The 22885-nt window shown below is 43.7% G+C and overlaps 1 protein-coding gene across 4 annotated transcripts in view; it reads left to right on the forward strand.

Annotated features, from left to right (window-relative positions):
* Asap1 (ArfGAP with SH3 domain, ankyrin repeat and PH domain 1) overlaps positions 1 to 22885 on the forward strand; it is a 291208-nt gene that overhangs the window by 246750 nt on the left and 21573 nt on the right. For 2 of the 4 annotated variants that reach the window (XM_028773283.1, XM_028773284.1), the window contains exons 16-25: positions 282 to 445; positions 1285 to 1418; positions 3138 to 3229; positions 6482 to 6668; positions 6958 to 7043; positions 7385 to 7500; positions 7626 to 7693; positions 9233 to 9340; positions 11075 to 11303; positions 20215 to 20385. In XM_028773283.1, coding sequence (XP_028629116.1) covers positions 282 to 445; positions 1285 to 1418; positions 3138 to 3229; positions 6482 to 6668; positions 6958 to 7043; positions 7385 to 7500; positions 7626 to 7693; positions 9233 to 9340; positions 11075 to 11303; positions 20215 to 20385 — 1355 coding nt within the window. The remainder of the gene's footprint in view (positions 1 to 281; positions 446 to 1284; positions 1419 to 3137; positions 3230 to 6481; positions 6669 to 6957; positions 7044 to 7384; positions 7501 to 7625; positions 7694 to 9232; positions 9341 to 11074; positions 11304 to 20214; positions 20386 to 22885) is intronic. The other 2 variants (XM_028773285.1, XM_028773286.1) reach the window with 1 other exon arrangement.

Here is a 22885-nt window from a genome sequence, read left to right on the forward strand (position 1 = left end):
CACTTGTCCTGTATGTTGCTTCTCATTTTATTTCCATTATTTGTTACTAATTTTTTTATGGTCTAATGATTAAACGCAGGACCTCGTGTGCTCACACAACCCCAACCATCTCTTATCTTCCAATTTATCTTTCACTTTTCCTCATTTTATTTCCATTTTGGGGGAACACTTGAGAGAAGAGAGGGATTTTGAAAGTTCCTATTGAAGGTGTTTCCAATGGAGGAAGACAGTGGTGGCCATGCCCTTATGAAGGCTACCTTCGTCTGGTATCTTGACCACAGGTGGATATCAGTACTGACGAATAGCAAAGAAGAGGCCCTAACCATGGCCTTCCGTGGTGAGCAGAGCACGGGGGAGAACAGCCTGGAGGATCTGACCAAAGCTATCATCGAGGATGTACAACGGCTCCCTGGGAATGACATCTGCTGTGACTGTGGCTCCTCAGGTATTCGTCCTGTGCACACTGGCTTGTTGAGCCTGTTCTTTGTGTAGTCTTCAGTGGGGTGATTCCTTAGAGTTTAGGAGCCGACTTATACACACACACAGCATGAGCTCTGAACATGAAGAATCCCCTCACTGGGCTGCTTTTCCCTGCTCTGTTTTTCCTCCCTGGGTAATTCCCAACCTGTTCTACTAAGACGGTCACCTGACACAGAGTGCCTCTCTCTGAGTGTGACCGTGATCACTAAGGGGATGAGGACAGAACATGGTGCTCACAAAGGAAGTGCAAGTGTGCCATACCCAGCTAGAGCAGTGTTAATTCAGTTCACTCTTGCTAGGTGTTTTGCTTTTCCTACCGCTGTCCTCACAGCGTATGTATCCGTAAGGTACCAACATCTTCCTTTTACAGATGGGGATAAAAGTGATGTGCTTAAGGTTGAAATGCACACCTGGTGGTTCTGAAGAGTGAACCGGAATGATGGGTTAGAGCTGCTCGTATTCTCAGTGTACACACTGGCTGTAGGATTCAGTGCTGCTCAGTCCTTCAACCCTGTCTGTGACTGGGGCAAGAAGGGAACCCTGCCTGGCACAAGGCCTGAGATTGTTCCATAGGCTCCTCAGGGAGAGGATTGAAGCAAATTGTTATGAGGACAAAGAGTTTGACTTTGATTTTTCATTAAGTGTTGAAGGAATCCTGGAGCCCCTGCCCTAAAGCACAAGCCCCAGATTCCTACATCAACCCTTCCCTAGAACTGATTCTTACCAAAGTTGATTGCTGGGTGAGCCTCCTCTCTAGCTGGCAATCTGAATGACATGTCTTGTTTCATCAAATCTTTTCCACAGAACCCACATGGCTTTCAACCAACTTGGGTATTTTGACCTGTATAGAATGTTCTGGAATCCATAGGGAAATGGGGGTTCATATTTCTCGAATTCAGTCTTTGGAACTGGACAAATTAGGAACTTCCGAACTCTTGGTAAGTCCTGTCCTGTGCTTTAGAAGAAAGGTTTATTGTCTCAATATTCAATGTATTACTCTTGAGGGATGTGTTTGTTTTTAATAGTTACAAATAATTTTAAGATTTAATAGATTTGCCTGAACACTTACACTTTAACCTTTGTAATATATAATGATTACTGCTTATTTCTGTTTCCTTTTTAAGGAAAAAGTGAACTACAGTGGAACTAGCTCATCCCTATGAAAAGGGCTTCTTCCAAGCTGCTTTTTTCATTAGGAATTAGTTTTTGTACAATTCACTGCATGTGTGCAAATTACCTAGTGGCTTACACTGTTAAAACTAATGACTGAAAAGCTTTTCCCAGTTCAACCTTTGCTGCCTGGATATTTGTAAAAGTAGATCTGACTTGTTAGCTAGTGTCACAAAATCAGTTAGCCTTAGCCTAACTTACATTGTCACTAAGGGAGTAAACTGCTTGATTGGAAAAACATGAAGGATATGAATACTTAAATATGTTTTTTTTTTCTGCCTTTCCATCAAAGTTGAAACCTTTGCAGAGTTCCTCATGATACACTGAAAATGGTAGTGAAAGTCCCAGTTGGCTTCCCATAATGCCTCTGGCCATGGGTCCTTGTCTTGAATAAATTTAGCCCTAGTGCGCTGTGAGAGACATTTCGGTAAGAATGAAACTTGTTTAAGCAACATTCAGATGAAAGTGTCTCTCTTGAGGATATGAATGAACTGCAGTTGAGGAGAACAGTAGCCCCGGCTCAGCAGCAGCCTTGCCTGAACAGGAGCACCAAATGGGCAAGGCAGGTAGTCAGTCACTCAGCTGCAGCTCCTGCCCTCTGAGTAGCCACTGGATGTGTTGTATGAGCCTATTCATTTAGAAAGTACAAAGCTGTGCTTCCCGTTTCACTTTGGGTTACAGACAAAAGGCTTAGTCATAAAGAGCACTAGACATGTTCTCCTGCAGCACAAAAATGGTATCATGGCAGGTCCTTTACTTATGAAAGTGAAATCCAAGTCTCCAATCCCAGAAATGAGAAAGTCCAAATATTAAATACTCACTGTACAATAAACCAAATGCCTATTTGCATGAACGTGAGAAGTACACAGATGACAAAAGGTCCTTCTGAATGACACAAAGATTAAACAATCCTGAGTCCAGAAATAAAACATTTTGTGAATAGTTCTCTGCTGCACACACAGCACTCTAATCTGTACCCAAGAAAGCAACAATCCTACTTTCTTTTCTCCCCACCAGAAGTAACATGATTCAATACAAAAAAAAAAAAACAAAACAAAACAAAACTGTGTGCTAGTGCTTGAAAAGCTATTGTTCATGAGTTTAGGCTCCCATGTGAAGGTCTGTCTGTCTGATTTCAGAAACTGTCTGTCTGATCTCAGAAACTGTCGGGACAGGGTTTGCTCAGGTCCTATTCTATTCAAGCATTCATCACATCAAATCTGTAGACATTGTTGACTGTCTTGACATAACCCAACCCCACTAGATTCTGAACACCTCTGAGAAATAAGTATTGTTACCACTTCTAGCTCCAGGTTAGAGTTCAGTGCCTGGCATGTGGCAGGTGCTTGAGAAAGTTCCTAGCCAGAAAAAGGGATAGTTTGTATACTCAGAGTCAGATGAAGGAAAATACATATACACAAATCTTTAAAGCAAATAATAGGAGACTATTAAGAGAGTTTACTGTGTTCTGTTTGTTTATATTACAGCTGGCCAAGAATGTAGGAAACAATAGTTTTAATGATATTATGGAAGCAAATTTACCCAGCCCTTCACCAAAGCCCACCCCTTCAAGTGATATGTAAGTATTTTGAATTTTGAGTATATGAATACTTTGCTATTCTATCCTCCTCCCCTCCCCCACTCAAAAGCAGACAAACAAAACAAAAAAAAAAAACAGCTAGCAACACAGTATCCCCCTCACCCTACCCCTGCCATTCTACAGAAAAGACTAGAAAGATATTTTGAAGCATGTCTGCACTAGGCAAGCTTCTGCTCAGCAGTACCTTCCCTTGGAAGCTGCTGCTAAGTGCCGGCTTTGTGGAGCAGATCTTGGGGACAGTCATGTCTGGCCACACTGTGCTATGGTAATAGATGTGCCAAGGCAGTGGCAGGAGGACTCTCTCATATACAGATGTCCAACAACCCTCTCAGCAAAGTCTGGGAAGGCTGACGTTCTGTCTAATGAGTTTCAGTGGGAGTACAAAAAGAAAAAAAAAATAGGGCATCCTACCAGAATTATACATCTATTAACCCTGGACCAGACTCTTCCACTTCTGGAAACTAATGTCTATTTTGTGGTAGGAAAAAAAAATGGGATAAAGGGAGTCTGTGACTCTACCAGACAATGGATCACTGTGCAGATGTGAAAACACTAAGTCCCATGTTGTGGTTTAAGTGATTTCCGAGACAGTTGATACATTTTGAAAAGCAAAGCACAGTAGAAAGCAACATGCTTTCTGGGAAAGGTCAAGATGAGTAATGGGAGAAAGAAACATACCTTCTGGACCTAGACCCAGTGCCAGGCTCAGAAACTTGAGTTGTGGCTAAACTCAGTGATTAAACCCCCTCTTTCCTGTACTGCCTACTCGGGAGCCAAACACACTTGCATACATACTTCTTCATACATGCCTCACTAAGAAAGGTGGTAGGTGTTTCAGTCCATAGTCAGCTGGGCCCGTACTGTGGCCCAGACTGATAAGGTGGAAGGAAGCAAGTCAGCACTAGGTGGTGGGGAGGGAACTGCTTGCCTCACAGCAGTGAGAAAGCGAGCAGGGAAGAAGTGACCCAGAAGAAGCTCTACCCTTCACAAACACACTGCAGCCACCCACTACCTCTAGCTTGCCCCCACCTTCTAATATTGAATCCCACTATGAAGTCATGGGTGCATCCACCCATCAGTGGAGTGAGTGCCATCATGGCCTGGTCAATAGCATAGTACTGTCACTGACAAGAGACCAAACCTTCAATACATGAGCCTAAGAGGGATACTTCAGATCTAAATCAGAACAACATAGATTGGAATTTATCTTTGCTTACGGAACTTGACAGTAACTAGGAAACTGATGAAGGTTTGTAGTCTAGGTGCACACCATTAATCCCAACCCTCAGAAGGCAGAGGCAGGTGGATCTCTGAGTTCGAGGGCAGCCTGGTCTACAGAGCAAGTTCCAGGACAGATATGGCTACACGGAGAAAACAAACAACAAACAAAAGTGTGTAGTCTAGCATAGGAGCAGATGTGAAACTTCTCAATAAACACTTTCTGATAACACTTTCATTTTACTTTCAAGACACATAAATCAATTTATTTTAAAAATGGAACTTATACTTTAATAAGTAGAGAGGCACTAGGAACATAGCTCCGTGATAAAGTGCTTGCCTAGCATGAGTAAAACCCTGGATTCCACCCCCAGTACTTGGGGGACAAAATTGGAGAGTTCTCAAGGTTGAATCTTGCACCTTGTACATGGTACAGACTCCACCTCAGCGCCTAAGTGCTATGGATAAATAGGAAGAAAGGCTATTTCTTAGTCACATTGTTGGGAAGGCTCTATGCAGGAAGAAAGGATACCAGTCTAAATGTTTGGCTAGTGCTTCCATGGATACCAAATTTATACAAGTATTAAAATTTTTACAGGGCACATTCAGTCTGCAGTCATGAAGTTAAGTCTCCCAGAAGGCTCCTTGGCAGCAGTGGTCTTTTGTTGAATTGTGCATATGCTTATAGTATGCTCGTTCCTTGCTGAGGAAATAGCAAAGCAAACTGCACTGTAAACTTCACCCTCAATGCCTCAGATCTGGCAGGGAAGGCAGACATTGCCACAGAGGTCAGGCAGATAGTTACAGAACCACTGTTGTGGGAAGTGTGCCACAGGAGTTGAGTTCCAAACACACAGACCAGAGAACTAATAGCTGCCTGTAACTCTGTGTCCAGGGGATATAACACCCTCTTCTGTCCTTCTCAGGAACCTGCAAGCAAGCATATGATGCATGTAAATTCAGATGGGTATATATGTAAATTAGAAATCAGTATATAAATCTTCAGGGTGCCATCTCTATTTTCTTTCTTTCTTTTTTTTTTTTTTTTTTGGTTTATTTTGGAGACAGGGTTTCTCTGTGTAGCCCTGGCTGTCCTGGAACTCACTCTGTAGACCAGGCTGGCCTCGAACTCAGAAATCCGCCTGTCTCTGCCTCCCAAGTGCTGGGATTAAAGGCCTGTGCCACCACCTCCCTGCCTCATCTCTATTTTCAAATGATAAAAACCTGAAATTCATAAAGTTTAAATACTCACAGAGCCAGACATTCTGTATTTTTACTACTTAGTTTGTAAGTGGGAAAGTCAGGAGATGGACAGAACGTTTCTGGAGTGTCAGTCGGTGTCACCTGATCCTAGTTCTTTCTCTCTGGCTGTCATCTGGTTTTCCCTGAGCTGACTTCCATTCCAGTCTTCTTCTGTAGGTGACAGAGTGACCACTGGGCATTGAGGCTCTGTTCTCAGCTTGGGGCCAGGAGGTAGGCCCAGTCTCCCATGACCACTTGAGTTTCCATGGTGAGAGTGATTAGACACCATGTGTCCACTCAGATTCAGGCCTGGTATTTACAGCGCCTGCTCCTGAAGGAGCCTCCACAAGGAAGACAACTCACCTCATCTTTGTAACACTCCTGCCTGTGGTGTAGATTTAATACCAGCCTTTCTAAGCCTAAAAGGGGGTTAGAGCGAAAAAATAAAGTCTTCCTCATGAAGCTCTGGAAGCTTAATTTGTTTCAACTTTTAAAATTTTCCCACATATGTTGAGAATTTGAAGTATTCATAGAATGTTTCTCTTATATAGAAAAGAAATCACCCATGATCTCTGGGCACATTAATTTTATTATTATATGTATTACCCACACATGTTAGCAAATACATAGTTTCTTGTTCTGAGTGTTGGACTTGGTATAAAACCTCATTTGTTGTTTGAAATGAAGCACATTTAATTAAGGAAAGGGAGAGTAGAAACTGTTTTCAGCTCTTGAAAAGCAGAAATGCTCTGACCATTTTGTTTATTTCAGGACTGTACGGAAAGAGTACATCACTGCAAAGTATGTTGACCACCGCTTCTCCAGGAAGACCTGTGCCTCTTCCTCAGCAAAGCTGAACGAATTGCTTGAGGCTATCAAGTCGCGGGACTTACTTGCACTAATCCAAGTCTATGCAGAGGGAGTGGAGTTAATGGAGCCACTGCTAGAACCTGGGCAGGTAAGGACTCAAGCCAGAGAATTAAAAAGCAAAAAGTAAGCATGTTGGGGTGGCATCCTTCTGTGCTCTCCGTACTTGGGAAAAGTGTCAGAGAGTCTGAAATACACTGGAGGCCAGCCCTGGGCTGCACAGCAGAGACAGACTCAGTTTAATGAGATGCATGTACATCAGCTGAGCATGTCTAAGCGGATTGGAGAGGTGACATGCTCTTGATAATTGGTGGGGGTTCCTTGGCAGTGAAGCTGCTAGAGGCATGATCACTGAGTTCATATCCATCCTTCCTCCTCAGGAGCTCGGGGAGACAGCCCTTCACCTTGCCGTCAGGACCGCAGACCAGACATCTCTCCATCTGGTTGATTTCCTTGTCCAGAACTGGTATGGCTTTTGTTTTCTCATCTGAATGAACTGAGTGTGATTTATAGCACAAACCAGAACTGTTTAAGACCTATTTCCAAACCCAAGAGTTCTCTCTGCTTAGCTGGTTAGAAGACCTTTATTGGCTGTGATTGCTCAGTTGTATCCCTTTGTCTCTGCCTGCGTTATAGTGTGCCTGTAGGTATGTGTATGATCTGCTAGGTGTCTGAAAAAAGCATAGAAAACACAGAGCGTAGAAACTGTGCTTTTAAGCATCTGAAGAACTTCTTAAGACATATACCTCACAGATGAGAGAGGACCTGTGGTCACACAGTCTTTCTAATAATGCTGCAATCTTTCAGTGGGAACCTGGATAAGCAGACCTCTGTGGGGAATACAGTCCTGCACTACTGCAGCATGTACGGCAAGCCAGAGTGTCTGAAGCTGCTGCTTAGGAGCAAGCCCACCGTGGACATTGGTGAGTGTGGCCATTCTCAGACATTCCAGAGGACCGAGACTGCACATACATGTGACTTAATCACTGTGTCTTACCTCTCGAAGTAGCATCCTAGATAATTATATGTGTTTATTCTACTGTTTCAGTTAACCAAAACGGAGAAACTGCCTTGGATATAGCAAAGAGACTCAAAGCCACCCAGTGTGAAGATCTGGTAAGCAAAACTAGGATAGGAGGCTTGTCAGACATCAGTGGCCATTAAATGTCATTCTGAGAGGATGAAATTAGGAAAAGGTGGAGCATTCTGTTTAAGCATTAGCTAAAGAAATACAGATAAGTGCTGAGGTACATTTGAAAGAGTACTGAGGCCGTGTCTTTGCCTTCCGAGTGCAGGATTCTCTTAACCAGAGTGCATCACGTCTGCTCTCTGTTGCTGACAGCGTACTATACAGACTGGGCAAGTTGTCAAGAAAACAGGTGTATGGTGACTCATGGTTCAGGGTAGAGAGGCCGCATCCGTGATGGTCTTGTCCCTCTCACAATTAATCCACTGTGAGAGATGTGGGAGTACCTGTGTTCCTGATCTTTGTCTCTCTAACTAAAGCCACCAGTGTTGAGCCATTATGGCTCCTTCCTGCTAACCTCATCTAATCCTCTTCAGCTCCCAGAGGCCCTGATCTCAGTATTGTTTCTGAGTTTCCACCCTTTTAAGACCTCGTGATGAGGATTAAGTTTTCACTTAATGGACTGGGGATTGTGGGACATGCCTGTAATCTGAGCACTTAGGAGGCTTAGGCAGGAGGATCACAAGTTTAAAACAAACCTGAGCTCCATAGGGAGGGATTGCAATAAGAAAAATAACTCTGCAATTCAGAGACTACAGGACTAGCAGACCTGAAGGGAGGCTAGAGAAAGAAAGGACATCCACTGAGTTTGAGTTTCTCCAGACCTGCGAGTTGTACTTTTTAAAATTTTTGTTGCTTTGGTATTTTTATTTGTTTCTTATTGCATCCTTGTGGAGTAGGGATAGGAGGGAGTTGCAGTGGAAATAAGAAAGAAAAATGAGAATGAGGGGGGTAAGCTCAAACTGTCAATTTCCCTACCACCAGGACTTGCACCACCATCACTGACTGTATGGTGTGCTCTTGTTATCCCTTAAGATTTATTTAATTTTATTTTATGTGTATGAGTGTTTTGCCTGATCATATACATGTGGTATATGTACCACTTGTGTGCCTGGGGCCTGTACAGACCAGAAGAGAACATTAGATCACCTGGAACCAGAGTTGCCATGTGAGCCACCATGTGAGTTCTGAGAAGCAAACCCCAGTCATCTGCAGCAAGAACCATCTCTCCAGCACCTGTATTTTGTGCCTTGGAGTCCTTTGAGACCATTCATGAACAAACAAGGAGAACAGATTGATTCAAACTTTAGCCCTTCCTCTTAAAGCTGGTGCCTCTTGATTGTATTTTCCAACCCATAAACTGCAGTTCTGAGGATCTTTTCAGTAGGGAAGCTTCTGATTTTGGAGAAAATCATGTAGTCAGACTTAGAAAGGTTCCACTCTGCGTAGGTTTTCACGGTCCCTGAGCGGGTCATGGGGCCACCCAGCTTGTCTAGTCAGAACTGTGCCCACTGGGCTGTATCATTGATCCTTTGGGAACGAGGAGGGTGAGGTCTTGCTCAGTGCTTGTGCAGTGGTGGATATTTGAGCATTACTATTAAGTGCTGTGCTTTTGCTGTTCCTTCTAGCTTTCCCAGGCTAAATCTGGAAAATTCAACCCGCATGTCCATGTAGAGTACGAGTGGAATCTTCGACAGGACGAGATGGATGAGAGCGATGACGATCTAGACGACAAAGTAAGGGCACAAGTGCACGCTCCAGAGTGGGATGCATTGTTCTGGGCCTCCTGACCTGATGAAGCAATTTGGTCCCTGTTGGGTACCATGTAATAGGTGGACAATAGAACCAATGGGAAAGATCCAGAAAAAGACTGTCATTTGGAGGGAGTGGCCCATGCAGTTGTGGAGCTGGCCAGCCAGCGGGCTGCAGTTTCCAGCAGCACGTGATAGAACAGAGTTGAAGCTGAAGGGGGTCTGAAAGCCAAACTCCTTGCTCCTTGGGGACCCATGGTCACCTTTTCTTAAGCTCTTCAGCTGATGAGATGAGGCCCACTGACATTTTGGAGGGCAGCTCAAATGTTACTGATTTAAGTCGTAACCGCCTTTAAAATGAAAGCTGCATCTACACTGATGCTTAACTGCAGCACCATAGCCTGGTCACGTTGTAGAATTGAACATGTAAAAACTACATATAAATCCCCATAATTGTCACTTTTGAAGGATTTACATGTGCTCTAAGTTGAGCTAAATATTTTTCCATCATCTCAGATTGTCTCTTTTGAAAGTCACAGGGATGTGGTGATTTACCTCAGATAAAACTTAAACACAAGAGGACTTGGCATCTTTTCTGAAGCCTCCTAACTAATAGAGACTATCTCTAGGACTAGGCCCAGATCTTGGTGTCTCTTGTAGGTGGTGTTTAACAACCTTTGAATGTTCAGCCATATTTATCATCAGATGTGTGCCAGGTGGGATATAGAGAATGCTCAGACAGAGGTCCTAATGCTACTCTCCATTTCAAGAGGAGAGAAATGAACTCAAATGGTAACGTGATTTTCTAGCGAAAATTACCAGAATTCCTGAGAGCTAGCTCCTCAGCCTTGGTAAGCCCTGACAGTCTCATCAAGGAAGCAGCCACAGAGATGGATTTCTGAGAATAGGTTGCGTATTGGCCAGAGGAATGTAGAGAGGAATAGAACAACTCACACTGTGAGTGGGAAGCATTTTCCGGGGAAGGGGAGGAGGTACCCTGCAGAGTCACGATTAGTTTTTCAGGCTCAACCTTTATCTTTACCTAAGCAGTAGCAGGACTGAGTTTCCTACCAGCCTTTCCTGTGGTATGTAGAGTGAGCTGAGGGGAGAGAAGGATCACCTCGTGAGGGCTAAGTCGGAGGGGCTGTCTGAGGTTTCCATGCAATCCACGGGATGCAAGTGGTGTGTAACCACCAGGTAGAGTTGGATGGTGCTCAAGCCACCACAGTGTGTAAAACACGTGTGGGCAATGGGAAATGGTTTGCAGACCAAAAGTGTGGGTGGGATTTAGAGCTCTAAGCCATTAGCATGTGAGTAGCACCTCAAAACCAGATATGAAAGAAAGGTGAAGGTGAAAGGTTTGTACAGGGAAAAGGACTTCATGTACTCAGTCATAGGTTAATGGGGATGCCATTCAAATAAGACAGGCCCTTTGTTGGAGCTGTTTGTTGAAGACTAGTTGTAATTGTGACTTTACCTGTCACTTTTGACTGTCATACTGATCCCTAACTATCAAGCACTGGTGGGACTTACTGATGAGGATGTAGGAAGGGTAAAGTCTTCCCTTCACTGTCACTGCTGTGAAGTTGTGTTGATGGCCAACCACGTACCACACCGAGAGCCATAGGAACCAGATGACCTCCTGAACCCACTCTGCGGGGTCTTCTGGACACCTCAAGGAGAGCCCTTGAGTCTCATATCTGTTGTTTCCTGTACCAGCCAAGCCCAATCAAAAAGGAGCGCTCACCCAGACCACAGAGCTTCTGCCACTCCTCCAGCATCTCGCCACAGGACAAGCTGGCGCTGCCAGGGTTCAGCACTCCACGGGACAAGCAGCGGCTCTCCTATGGAGCCTTCACCAACCAGATCTTCGTCTCTACAAGCACAGACTTGCCCACATCACCCACCAGTGAGGCTCCCCCTTTGCCACCTAGGAATGCCGGGAAAGGTACGAGCTGGAAGAGTGCTTGTGGATTTGACTTCGTGGCTGCTAGTCTGCCAGTTAAGTGATAGGGACCTACTGTCAGGGACAGCTCAAAATTAGGACTGTCATTCCGCAGGCACCAGAGTGGAAAAGGTGGTGTCCTGGGTACTGTAGGTGTGTCACCTTCCATTAACCTCCTGTGAGTTACATGGGTTCTTTATCCTCATCCTCCAGAAAAGAAAATGAAAACCGAAGGGGTAAAGTGACTTTCTAGTTGAGACTTAGTCTGAGAGCCATGTGACGCTAGCACCCGTGCTGTCTGTAGCAGGATAAGCTCTTGGTCCTCCGAAAGGCTACTTTTCTCTCTACTGAGATGCCTCTGTGTTAAATAGGTGACTGTCTGCACTAAAGATGTGGGAGTTGGTAGGAAGCTTGTCTTTTAAACATGAGGCCCAGGGTTTGGTCCCCAGCACCATGTAAAATTGCACGTCACGATTACACAATCACTATTCATCCATATAACCCAACCTTCATGCTTCTTAGTCTAATTACTTCTATTCTTTTAAGGACTTCGATATTCATTTCCCTTTCCTTTTATCCCTTTACATCGATTACTTCCCTCTCAAAAGTATGAAATAAAACACCTGCCGTGCTATTAGCCTCCTTCACAATCCTTCTGTCATGTGGGGGCCTCCCTCTTCTTATGGGATTCCTACCCATATGAATTGTTCTTACTGATTAATTTAAAAAGCAGCAGCACTACCTCAGAGACAGGAAACAATGAAATGATCAGGGTTTTATTATCTTCTAGCAAGTTTGAGGACAACCTGCATTTCATGAGACCCTGACTCCAGAGTGGGATGGGGGTGTCATAGAAGTTGATAGTATTTGTGAAGCACTTGCCTCATGAGAGGTCACACACCACACTTTTCTCATTCCAAAGCCTCCAAATGAGGTGGGTAACGCAGGTTCTCACCTCTCCTGGGATCCTGAGCCAGGGCTTGTATGAACAAAGCCCATCGTCCTGTACTCTCAGATGAGGTGAGGGTGGCCTAGGCTATTGTTACTCCCTGTGCTGTTAGATACAACCACCAGCCCAGCATCAGGCCAGTGGAGATGGTTCCTGACCCATTACCACAAACACTAGCCCTTTGTCCTCTCTCCAGAGTATGTCCAGCTCTGGAGGTCAGTGTAGTGGGTCAAGTTAAGGCACAGAAATTCTAGGGCTGTAGCTGAGAGGTGCTGATCGCTGTGGCTGCCAGAGAATCCAAATGTGGGATTCTCCCAGTGTGCTCAGCCCAAGTTAGCACAGGTTTGCAGCGCCTGTTGGTATACAATGACGGGCCTATTTGAATCACACTGGTGCTATTTTCTGGCCAATGTGAGCTTTATTCAAAACTGTTTTTTCACAGCTTATTCTCCATTGAAATCGTGTTATAAATGGAGGCTGTGTTCTTAGAGAGACCCCAACTGACCTTGTAGATCACAAAATAATAGGGAACGCTACAATAAGGCGTTAGCACGAGCAGTTCTCATCAAAGACAACCGCTTATAGTGGTGGGTATAAGCCAAGTGTTTCTTATCGTTCTGCACAGTCTACTTTTTAAGACAGACAATTTACATATCAAGCTACAAATCTATACTGTGTGAGCCCTGTGCTGTTCTCCCCGATGCAAAACCATGTTCGCCAGCAAATCATGCTTCTGACAAGAGGACAGAGAGGAACCTCCAGACCTGATAAAGCAGTGGAAGAATGCATCTGACAGATTGATTTTCTGTGCCCTGGTTATGCGGTGAACTGTCTTGACAGGCAGAGCCTGCACCTGTTCAGAGAGCCTTGGCTGACATCAGAACCTAGGGACTAACACACCCCACCCCCACCCCCACCCCTTGTAGCCTCCTTATGTAATTTTATCTCACAGGGATGTAAAACAAACCATAGAGTATACCATCTGGCTTAGTGCCAGGCATCACTCGCCTGCATTGAATAAATTCTAGCTAGCTCTTTACTGAACACCCAGAAAACAAAGGCTACATTTATTCAGTGGTTCAGCTGCTGAAACAGGGGCTTAAAGGTTTGGCCATAGCAACCGTGGTTAACTAAGGATAGACCACCTATCCGTCCCTTTTACAAATCAAGCCCATACTTGAAAATAGAACTTGCTCTGCTGACTGAGTTCCCCCTGGCAGCCTATCATGGGACATAAGATTCAGAGCATTGGACTGTGTGCTGCTGACACAGATAGGCAGTCTCTAATGACAGCTACCAGGCACTGAACCATAGTTGTCCTTAGCCAGCTGGGCTCACATGGCCTTACATGTAGAAAACTTGCACTGTGAAGATGATTCTTAAAGGCCACTGTTAAATAGTCAGTTGACACCCTGTGCAGAGGTCTTTGTGTTTTATGGTTTCTGTGTTTTGTTTTGTTTTGTTTTGTTTTGTTTTCCAATCTATTCTGCTAACTGTAAGAACTATCTAGAGAACAAAGCTGTCTGGAATCAGTTATCCTTCAGATTGTCATTCCTTTCCACGGCAAGGAAAGTCCTTGTCCTTGCTTATAGCACAAGCTACCCCCACAGGCACAAATTTAGGGACCTCAGCACGATGACTTCCCGAGACAGAAAGGACACCTCTGACAAAGTCCCCCACAAATAAGGGGAGTGCAAAAGGCAGCAAAAGGAAAGACTTCTCTGATGCCAGCTCAGGAGGATTTCCAGAACCCTCCAATGGCCTCATCAAACTTTAGGGAAGTTTGCTGTAAATGGCCATCAGCCAGCACCTCCTGTAATTGAGCACTCTAGGGAGTCAGAATGAGCATCGCAGGCCCATATCCACCATCCTTATGGCTCAGGCAGTCCCATGCCTGGCTCCTCTGGAGAAAGGAGTCCAGAGAGAATCACTGACAGGTACAAAGCTAAGTGTGTGCATCTTCCTCATGATCAGCAGCCCCTACCCAGTACTGTTATATAGAAGTGCCTCAGGCTCACCAGGATTTACTTGTTTTTAGTGTTTACATTTGAATGCTATAATCGAACTTTGGTTTCTTTAAAGCTAAGAGGATACTGAAAGACTAGCACTGTCTGTATCCCATTACAAAGACAAAGAAACTGAGCCCTAGTAAAGTTAAGGAATTTCCTACAGATCACATGGTGCTGCAGCAGGAGAGCTGTTCAGGCAAGTCACCTCAAGTCTTCCTTGTTGAGTGAGATTGTCTGTCTTTCTCTTACCTGCCTAAGGGAGTGGTCCTCAGGATACCTTGAGACAGTGTTCGGAGAGATGTTCCTGTTAAGTCTGCTGGGCTGTGCGTGCAGCTGCTTCTGGAGTGGAGGAACATGGGGAACCACATAGCTGCACGGCCCATCTCACAGAATAGGTACTTGCAGGTACATAGTGTTTGCTGGCTTGGTTGACTAACTTAGCTGGTTTACAATAACATTAAAGTTTAGAACCAGGACTGTCTGCCATTGTTCATCTTCATGCCTTTTGCATGTCAGTGGCAAAAAATGTATACCCACCATAGAGCCATTACTTCTCAGAAGATTAAGAACTGTAGGAAACACTCAGCACAGCATGTGGCACCATGTGATCCATCAGGCTTGGTTCTCTGCCTGGCTTTGGTACCTCTCTGCCACTGCCTCTTTTAAGGAGTCTTCAGGGAACTATGGGCTAAAGTGAAGTTGCTCACTGGCTGGATTGACATGTACCATATCAAGACCTGACACCTACCTGCTTCTTAACTGAAAGAAACATTGTAAAGAATAACTCTGATCTCGAGGAGCAGTACTTGGTTTGAAGAACTCAGTTTTTTAGCTTTTAGAAGCAGGAACTAGTGTGCTAGAATCCAGAAATATTTCTGCTCTAAATAGCGTATGAATGCATGTGAATACTAACCCTGCATCTTGTGTGTACTTGCTATGATGGAGACCTCCTACCTCATCCAGACTCTAGCCTCAGTCTAGATCCCGGGATTCCTACTCCATAAGGGCCAATCTAGCCCTGTGTCTCTCATGCTATATTTAGTTGAGCCTGCTGAGTTACCAGAAGTAAGGATTTAGTGTTTGCCTTGCTGAGTCATGCTTTGAGCATGCACAGTAAGGTGGCACGCAAATGAGACTGCACAGTTCCACTGAGTGTGCTCATTTAACGACTATTTTGGGAGCAGGAATACAAGGGAGAGTGAAGAAGGCCTTCTGTACTCACTGAAAGTTAAGAAAGCAAGCATGAAGTGCACCATCAGATCAGTAGGTGGCTATGCAGGAGGAGAGCTTAAGTTTGCTGCTTTGAAGGACAGGTTTCCATTTCCTCCTGCCCTACTGAAAACTTCTCTAGGACAGGAGCTATGCATCCATTGTCTTAGCACAGTACAAGACAGGGTTCCTCTGTCAGGTTATTAAGTGTATAAGCAACAGAAAGAATAAGTGAAAGCACGTCCAAAAATATACAGCTGAAGTAAGGAGTGGGCACACATGAACCTAAACCACATTTTATAGTGGCAGTTCACTTGCTGAAGAGTTCTGTAGGAAATGTTTATAGTAGTTCTACCCAATACGGCTGTGGAAGCACTTGATACACAGCGTCTCCTTCTCTGAGAGGTCTGTAGTCTAAGAGACAAGTAGGGATGGGGAGACTCCCTCAGCTTCCTACTGTGGCTGCTGTCAGGTAGGCGCCACTGGCTGAGCGCTACAAGCCTGGGAAGTGCCCATACATTGGTGACTACCGTTTTCCAGGGACTTGTATCTCCTGCGACAACCCTATGAATTGCTTAGTATAACAACTCATGAGCTTTGCCTTTAAATCTCGTTAGATTTATGTTTATATTTAGCTTTGCTTTATTTGGTTGCTGTGACCCTTATCCAGTGTCCCATCGTACTTTTTATTATGTTAATAATTGTTAAAGCTTCATTATTTAAAAAAAAAAAGAAACCTTGCAAATAAATAAAAACATCACATACCAAAACTAACCAGATGTAAAATCTGTACAGTGACCTTACAGTTAAAATAGGCATTCAGATGGAAGTAGTGATGTGTACCAAATTCCTTTTTAAACACCTTACATGGAGCCACTTGGACTGACCAAGAGAGTTGTCTTCAACAAGGGCCACTAACACAGGCTCTACTGTCAAATCACCTGACCTCTGGGGTATGAAAAAAGAAGCAGAGGAAACCCTGATTTCTCCTGCATGGGAAAATGTCAAAGCATGTATGTATATAATTGTTACAGAACCAACCCTAACTCCTTTGAATCCACTGCTTTTATCAGTATGAGAAAGGGACTGAAGGGCAGATGAAAATCTAAGGTCACTCTCTGTATGGAAATCAGCAAACAGAAAAACATGTCACCCTAGCAGCTCTTTCCTTTCAGAGTCCTTCTCTGTGTAATTACACAGTGCTTGGCTTTATCTACTGCTTGTCAAGGTGATTAACATACTATAGAAAAAACCCATAGGATCAGTCACGTAAAACCAGCCACATAAATTTAAGAGATCTGTTAAAGGACATGTTACTGTGACAAAAAATAATGGATTGTCGTCTTGAAAATTGCTAGGACAATAGATTTTGAGTGTTCTCACCGCAATAAGTATATGAGGTGAAAAATGTTAATTGGCTCATTGAATCATTCCACAATGCGTATGTGTTTCAAAATGGCATCGTGTGCTCAGTGAACATATACAACATTGTTAATTAAAAACATAAGGGGAAAACCATTAGGAAATGATAGAGCTTTTCTCCATATTACTAGAGTTACTTAGGTATAACTTCAGTTATTAAGTCTTCTGTAAGGCATATTACAGACAAACCTTTCAAAAAACTGTGAGAATAGCTTTTCAAGTCATTTTCTGTGAACTTTGAAAGTTATACTTTTTATTTGGTTTCCAGGTAGAAGATCTGGGTCTTCACCTTTTCTGAAATCCAAATGTGCAAAATATTGAAAAATCATCCTGCAGGCTTGCACCATGAATTGTTTGCATAGACGTGCATTGAATGCCCAGACTATACCAGGCCCAGCACTGAGACATAGAAAAGCAATACCATCTCCCCTGGGAAAACATACAGAAGGAGAAGAAAGGAGAACAGTCACTGTGGTACAAAATGGGATATTCTTGTCCCTGGAAACCTTGAAGTTCTAGACATTAGTAGTAGCCATTCCAGGGAAGAGAGAAGCATTATAGAAAGATTCTGGATAAAGTTACATATGAATCCTCAAAAATGAGAGCAGCAAAACAAAAAAAAAAGTACTGAACCTCTCAAAAATTAATAAAGATAGTTTTAAAAGTAGGCACAAAATGAAGATCCCCACTGAGTACGTGGTAGTTAGTAAGAACAAGCTGTTGTCAGGCTTTAAGAGTTTGGGCTTGAGTCAGATCAGGTTACACAGAATACAGCTTCTTGCTATCTCTGGCCAACTTTGTAGACTCTTGGGTCTGGATTCTGCTTGGACAGTACAGACTGGGTGACTCTTGCATGCGATCCTCCCTGAAGTCACATATGTAGTATACCTCTGTTCCAGATAGACGTCTCTTAGCATTTTACTTCAGTATTTGGAGCCTCCTTATGTGACCTTTTATAAGATGTGCTTCACCAGAGAATCCCTAGATGGCGATAGAGATGAAATTACAAGAGAAACTCACTATTGTCTTTTATCTATTCTGCTATTATTTCCCTATCCTCCTACTGAATATGGTTGTTTTCCTCGTGGAACAAATGCAGAAAATGCTGCCCTGGACCTCAGGAATTAGCAGTGCTGACTGCTGGGGCAAGTGCCTCTGCTGTTTCTAAACCTGCTTTTGCTAGATAGATCCATGCTCCCTATTCTGTGGAGTCTGTCATGACAAGCCCCTTTCCTTGGATACATGATAGGACCATACTAAACCCATACCTCACAGGATTATATTGAAAGTCAAAAGGAATAGCCTGTTCAGACACAACTGAAGTATGCAACGCTCCGTGCAAGTGTAAGGCTGTAGTACAACCTCCTTATTGTGAAAATGGTATCTAAAACTTTAGTAGTTAACAGTGTGAGTAGGTATTAGTTTAAAGTAACCATAAAGCTGCTATCCTGCGTCACATCAATAAAACAGAATCAAATCTATAACTATGGTCATTATCCTAATGTACATATCTACTTCATTGAGATGATCAGTATCTGCTGCCCTGTCTGTCAGGCTACCTTTGACAATTAATGACTTAACCCTTGTTAGTACTAGTCATTAATTAATAATTAAAACTATCTTAAGTTTACCCAGGAAGAAAACCATCAGTAATTATGATTTTCTTTGAACACAGAGTATTAAAAGCTCGTTTGGATCTTCTCTAGATCACTAAGTATCCCCTGTCTGAGTTAAACATTTTATATGGCAGTGTTCCTAGCTTCCCTCTTTCTATTGCTTTGCTTTTTTTTTCTTTGTACATGTATATAGAAGCATTTGTTCGTGGACATGGTTAAAGCAGGCCCACGGGAGTTTTCTCTAGAGAAATACCCAATCCAGTTGCCCAGCATGTCTGACATGCACCCTCACTTCAAGAATGTATATTAACTAATTCAAAACCAGCTCCCTTAGCTGTTGTTCAGACTTCAAGTATAACAGATGGTTTGGGATTTCCAGAACAATTCAGAATTAGAACAGAAAGAGATTCTGGAGTTGTTTTTCTAGGTCATCTTAACTCCTTTGTAATTTAGGAAAACAAATGATTGGTTGGTTGGGCTGGGTTTTTTTTTTTTTTTTTTTTTTTGGTTTTGTTGTTGTTGTTTTTAAGGAAAGCTTGTTTTCTGACTAAAAGAAAAGCTGTGGTAGAATTCAAAACCTCTGCTGTCTGAATACTTTAACTGTGGGCCACTGGCTGCCGGGCTCACAGCACTCCGTTGTCCCCTCTTGATCTTGCTAGCGGTGCGGAATGCCTTCCTCCTAGTAATTTGCAGTGAGTTACTGACTGAAAACGCGTGTGCTTTCTTTATACCATTGCATCTGAGGGAGGGACTAGATCCCTGGGCCTTCTGTATTGGGTAGCATTTGGTACAACAGTTTGGTTTTCCCTCTGCCTTGGTTTTTTAAATGAGTGCTCATCGCTTTTCTGGCTGAACATGTGTAATTCTTGAAGTCCATGATCCCCTGCCTTGGCCTTCTAAGAGGCTGGGATTTCAGGCCTGGCTTGGCTGGTGTTTTGCTCCTTAAAAATTCTCATTTTTTTTTCCTTCATTGTAATTTTTTAACCAAGTCTCCCCTCCCCACTTCTACTTATCACTTGAATTCTTACTGTGTTTTTCTCTTTCTTAGTTCCCTGAGAACTTCATACAATGTATTTTGATCATATTCATTTCTCCCTGACTTCTCCCAGGTCCATCTGCCCTTCTGTAACCATTCCACTCTGTGTCCTTTTTTCCCCACTCCCTTCCCCAGCAAGTACAATTTGGACCTTTATTCTTGGATGTATGGCCTCCACTAGATGGTGGTCACAATCCACCAGGGAACACACCATTAAAGAAAAGTGACTCTCAGTCCCAGTCCTATCAACTGCTCTTTAGCTAGGGGCCTATTTCATGTCCCTCCCCTCTTCATGCTGTGATCTTATCTGGCTTGAGCTTACACAGGTCTTTAGGAGTGCTACCTCAACTGCTGTGAATTCATTCATATGTGCAACCTCCCTGCTGTGTCCAGAAAGCAGTTTCCTTGTGCTCATCCACTGCCTCTGGCTCTTACACTTATCCTGCTCCCTCTGCCACAGTGGTGGCTGAGCCTTGGGAGGACAGGGTATGATACAGACATCCCCATCAGGGCTAAGCATTTCTCCAACAATCAGTTTTGAAATGCATTTGTGAGTTGGTGGGCTGGTAGACTCCCATGTTATACCACATTTTGATGAGTAATTACATACTGGCTGTTCTGTGTCTGTGAGATTGGGATTAACCCTCCTGCCCCCATTCAATTTCCTTTCTAGGTCCAACTGGCCCACCTTCAACACTCCCTCTAGGCACCCAGACCTCTAGTGGCAGCTCCACCCTATCCAAGAAGAGGCCTCCTCCCCCACCACCAGGACACAAGAGAACCCTGTCTGACCCTCCCAGCCCACTACCTCATGGGCCCCCAAACAAAGGCGCAATTCCTTGGGGTAAGTTTTCATAAAGTCAGGGTCAAAGCTGTCCAGAGCCCGATAGTAGGGGGGACTCCACTGGGCACTGGACAGTTTGCACATTAGGAAAACCATTCAAACTGCACACACCCTGGCTGTGGACTTAAACATGTCTTAATATGATTGTACCTGCCTTCTAAGGCCAGGAAACATAATGGAAAATGTCTAGGGCCACTCAAAACTATAGTAGTAAATAAAGTGCCCTCTTATATCATCAGGGAGCTGGTTATAGAACACCCCACACATAAGACACCAGAATCTGCAGGTGCCCCATCCCACTTCTACAGTGGCGTAGGCATTTGAGTAACCTGAACACAAATACCTTTAAATTCTCTCCAGATGGCAGACCTAATACAGTGTAAATATGATATTTTTTAAAAATGGGTCTGTGTTTGTCACATATATTTTCCCAAATATTTTTTACCCACAGATATGGAGGGCAAAAATATAATACTAATAGGAACTGAACATATCCTAAATCTCAGCTGAGAATAGCAACTGTTTTAGGTTGGAATTATGAATCGCACAGAACCCAAAAAAGCAAGACAATAGGTTTAGAGTGCTTATCTAACATGTACAAGTCCCCCTGGGTTCAATCCCAGTACCAGAAGAAGAAGAAAATAAAAATAAAACCATGCACTCCTTCCTGATAACCAGAACAGCTTCCTTATAAAACAGAAATCCTATCCTAGACATCCTTCTGTCCTCCTTCACCCCTTTAATGACTTCCTGCTGAGGTTCAGATGAGTACAGGCTCTTTATATCAAAGCGGGGTCCTCTGCCCTTCACCTCCAATCCTCCCCATGCACACTATCCAAGGCCCTCACACTCCCTGGCATTCAGTCCTCTCCTTGTAAGACCAAGCTTACTTGTTTGCCTCCCTGGCTCTTGTCCATTGTCTTCCAGAACACTATCAGACTTAAGTTCTTTGCGTGTTTTGTCTACCCCACTAGAATGAGAGTACCATGAGAAAAAGCATCCTTGTCTGCTGTTCTCACCTGGACAGAACCCTGCCTGGCCCAAACTGGATATTAAGAAATCTCTTGAGAATGAACAGCCTTACCCAGAGATAGTTGAATAGTTGATTGACACTGGCTACAGGACCTAACTTGTCTGCCCAAAAAAACCCCAAAACACTGCTAACAGCAACAAAAACAATGAAAGCCCATACTTTGCATCTTGCCTACTGCCCTGGCAGTGGTATATGGGTCACCATCATCCAAGCAAGGTCCTGCCCCACACAAATGATTTCTGCCAAATGAGCGTGCTAGTCATCTTTTCCCACCAGTGGATTCTACTGTGACTTTTTTCCTGCCTTTTTATAAATTGGGGTTAACACATGATGGGTAATTCAGCTTAATAGTCTTAAAGGATTCCCTAAAGCCTATCTGAATTGTTCTGATTTTTTTTTTAAGTTTTGAGTAAAAGCCAGAATATACACTTTAAGGCTGTCCCACACAGTTTTGTCCCAAATACCACAGAACATGTGTGTACACAGCGCAAGTATGCTCACAAACACGTATTTATATTGTAGCCACTCATGCTTTGTCTCAGCAGGCCTACCCAGGACCACTGCTGAGTCTGTGTCTGTTGCTTGAGCTTTCTCAAGTCCTTGTACTCGAGGAGCTCGTGGTCCAGTGAGGACTCAGATATACAGAGTACAATTCCTTTAGTGTCAAGTGTATATGTTGACTGAACTCTATGGAAATGCTAGAAAATGGAGTGTGAAACTACACACAATCAACACAGGGCACATTGGAGGTGGGTCTGCCTGAATCAGAAGTAATCAAGGCAAAACAACACATGCAGACACATACAGTCCTTAATACTGAGGGCTCCTAGATATTGCGGTTCAAGGCTTTCAAGAGTCTGAAGATCTGCCCAAAAATCAGACTTTGACTAGATAACATTCCCCAAAAGCCACAGGCTTTCTCTGTGGACTTCATCCCACAGTGAATATTCATCCTGAGGTTCACTGAGTTTTGATCCTTTGCTTGCTTCCTGTGTGCTTTACTGTGCTTCTTCTAGAAACAGAGACATCACTCTAATCAATGCATTAAGTTTCTGTTTCCCAGCTTGAATGTTATCTAACACCTGGCTTTTCATTTTATTTCCAATAGTGGTAAAGATCAGGCCTTTTCCCAAAGAAACTCAGTTGTTACCACGTTATAAAACTTATTGCCTGCCCGTAAGCTGGGAGCATTAGACCTTTCACAGATGGGGCCTCAGCCAGCCCTACGTGACAAGGATCAAAGTTTATCCCCAGCAAATGTGGCAATGCTCCAAATGGCAGGACTGTGGTGAGAACTCAGACAACTGGAGTGCTGACTCAAGGCATGTTTGTGGTTGGTAGGTGTGCACATACGGGAGATAGATATACGTACAGATGTAAGTTAGTGGCGTTGGCACACTACAGGTATACAACTGGACTCATGATTGTCAGGGGGAATTTTCTCAGCCCCTGGCATGTGTACTCTGC

This window comes from Grammomys surdaster, unplaced genomic scaffold, assembly GCF_004785775.1.
Source record: "Grammomys surdaster isolate TR1022 unplaced genomic scaffold, NIH_TR_1.0 224, whole genome shotgun sequence".
Classification (NCBI taxonomy): Eukaryota; Metazoa; Chordata; class Mammalia; order Rodentia; family Muridae; genus Grammomys; species Grammomys surdaster.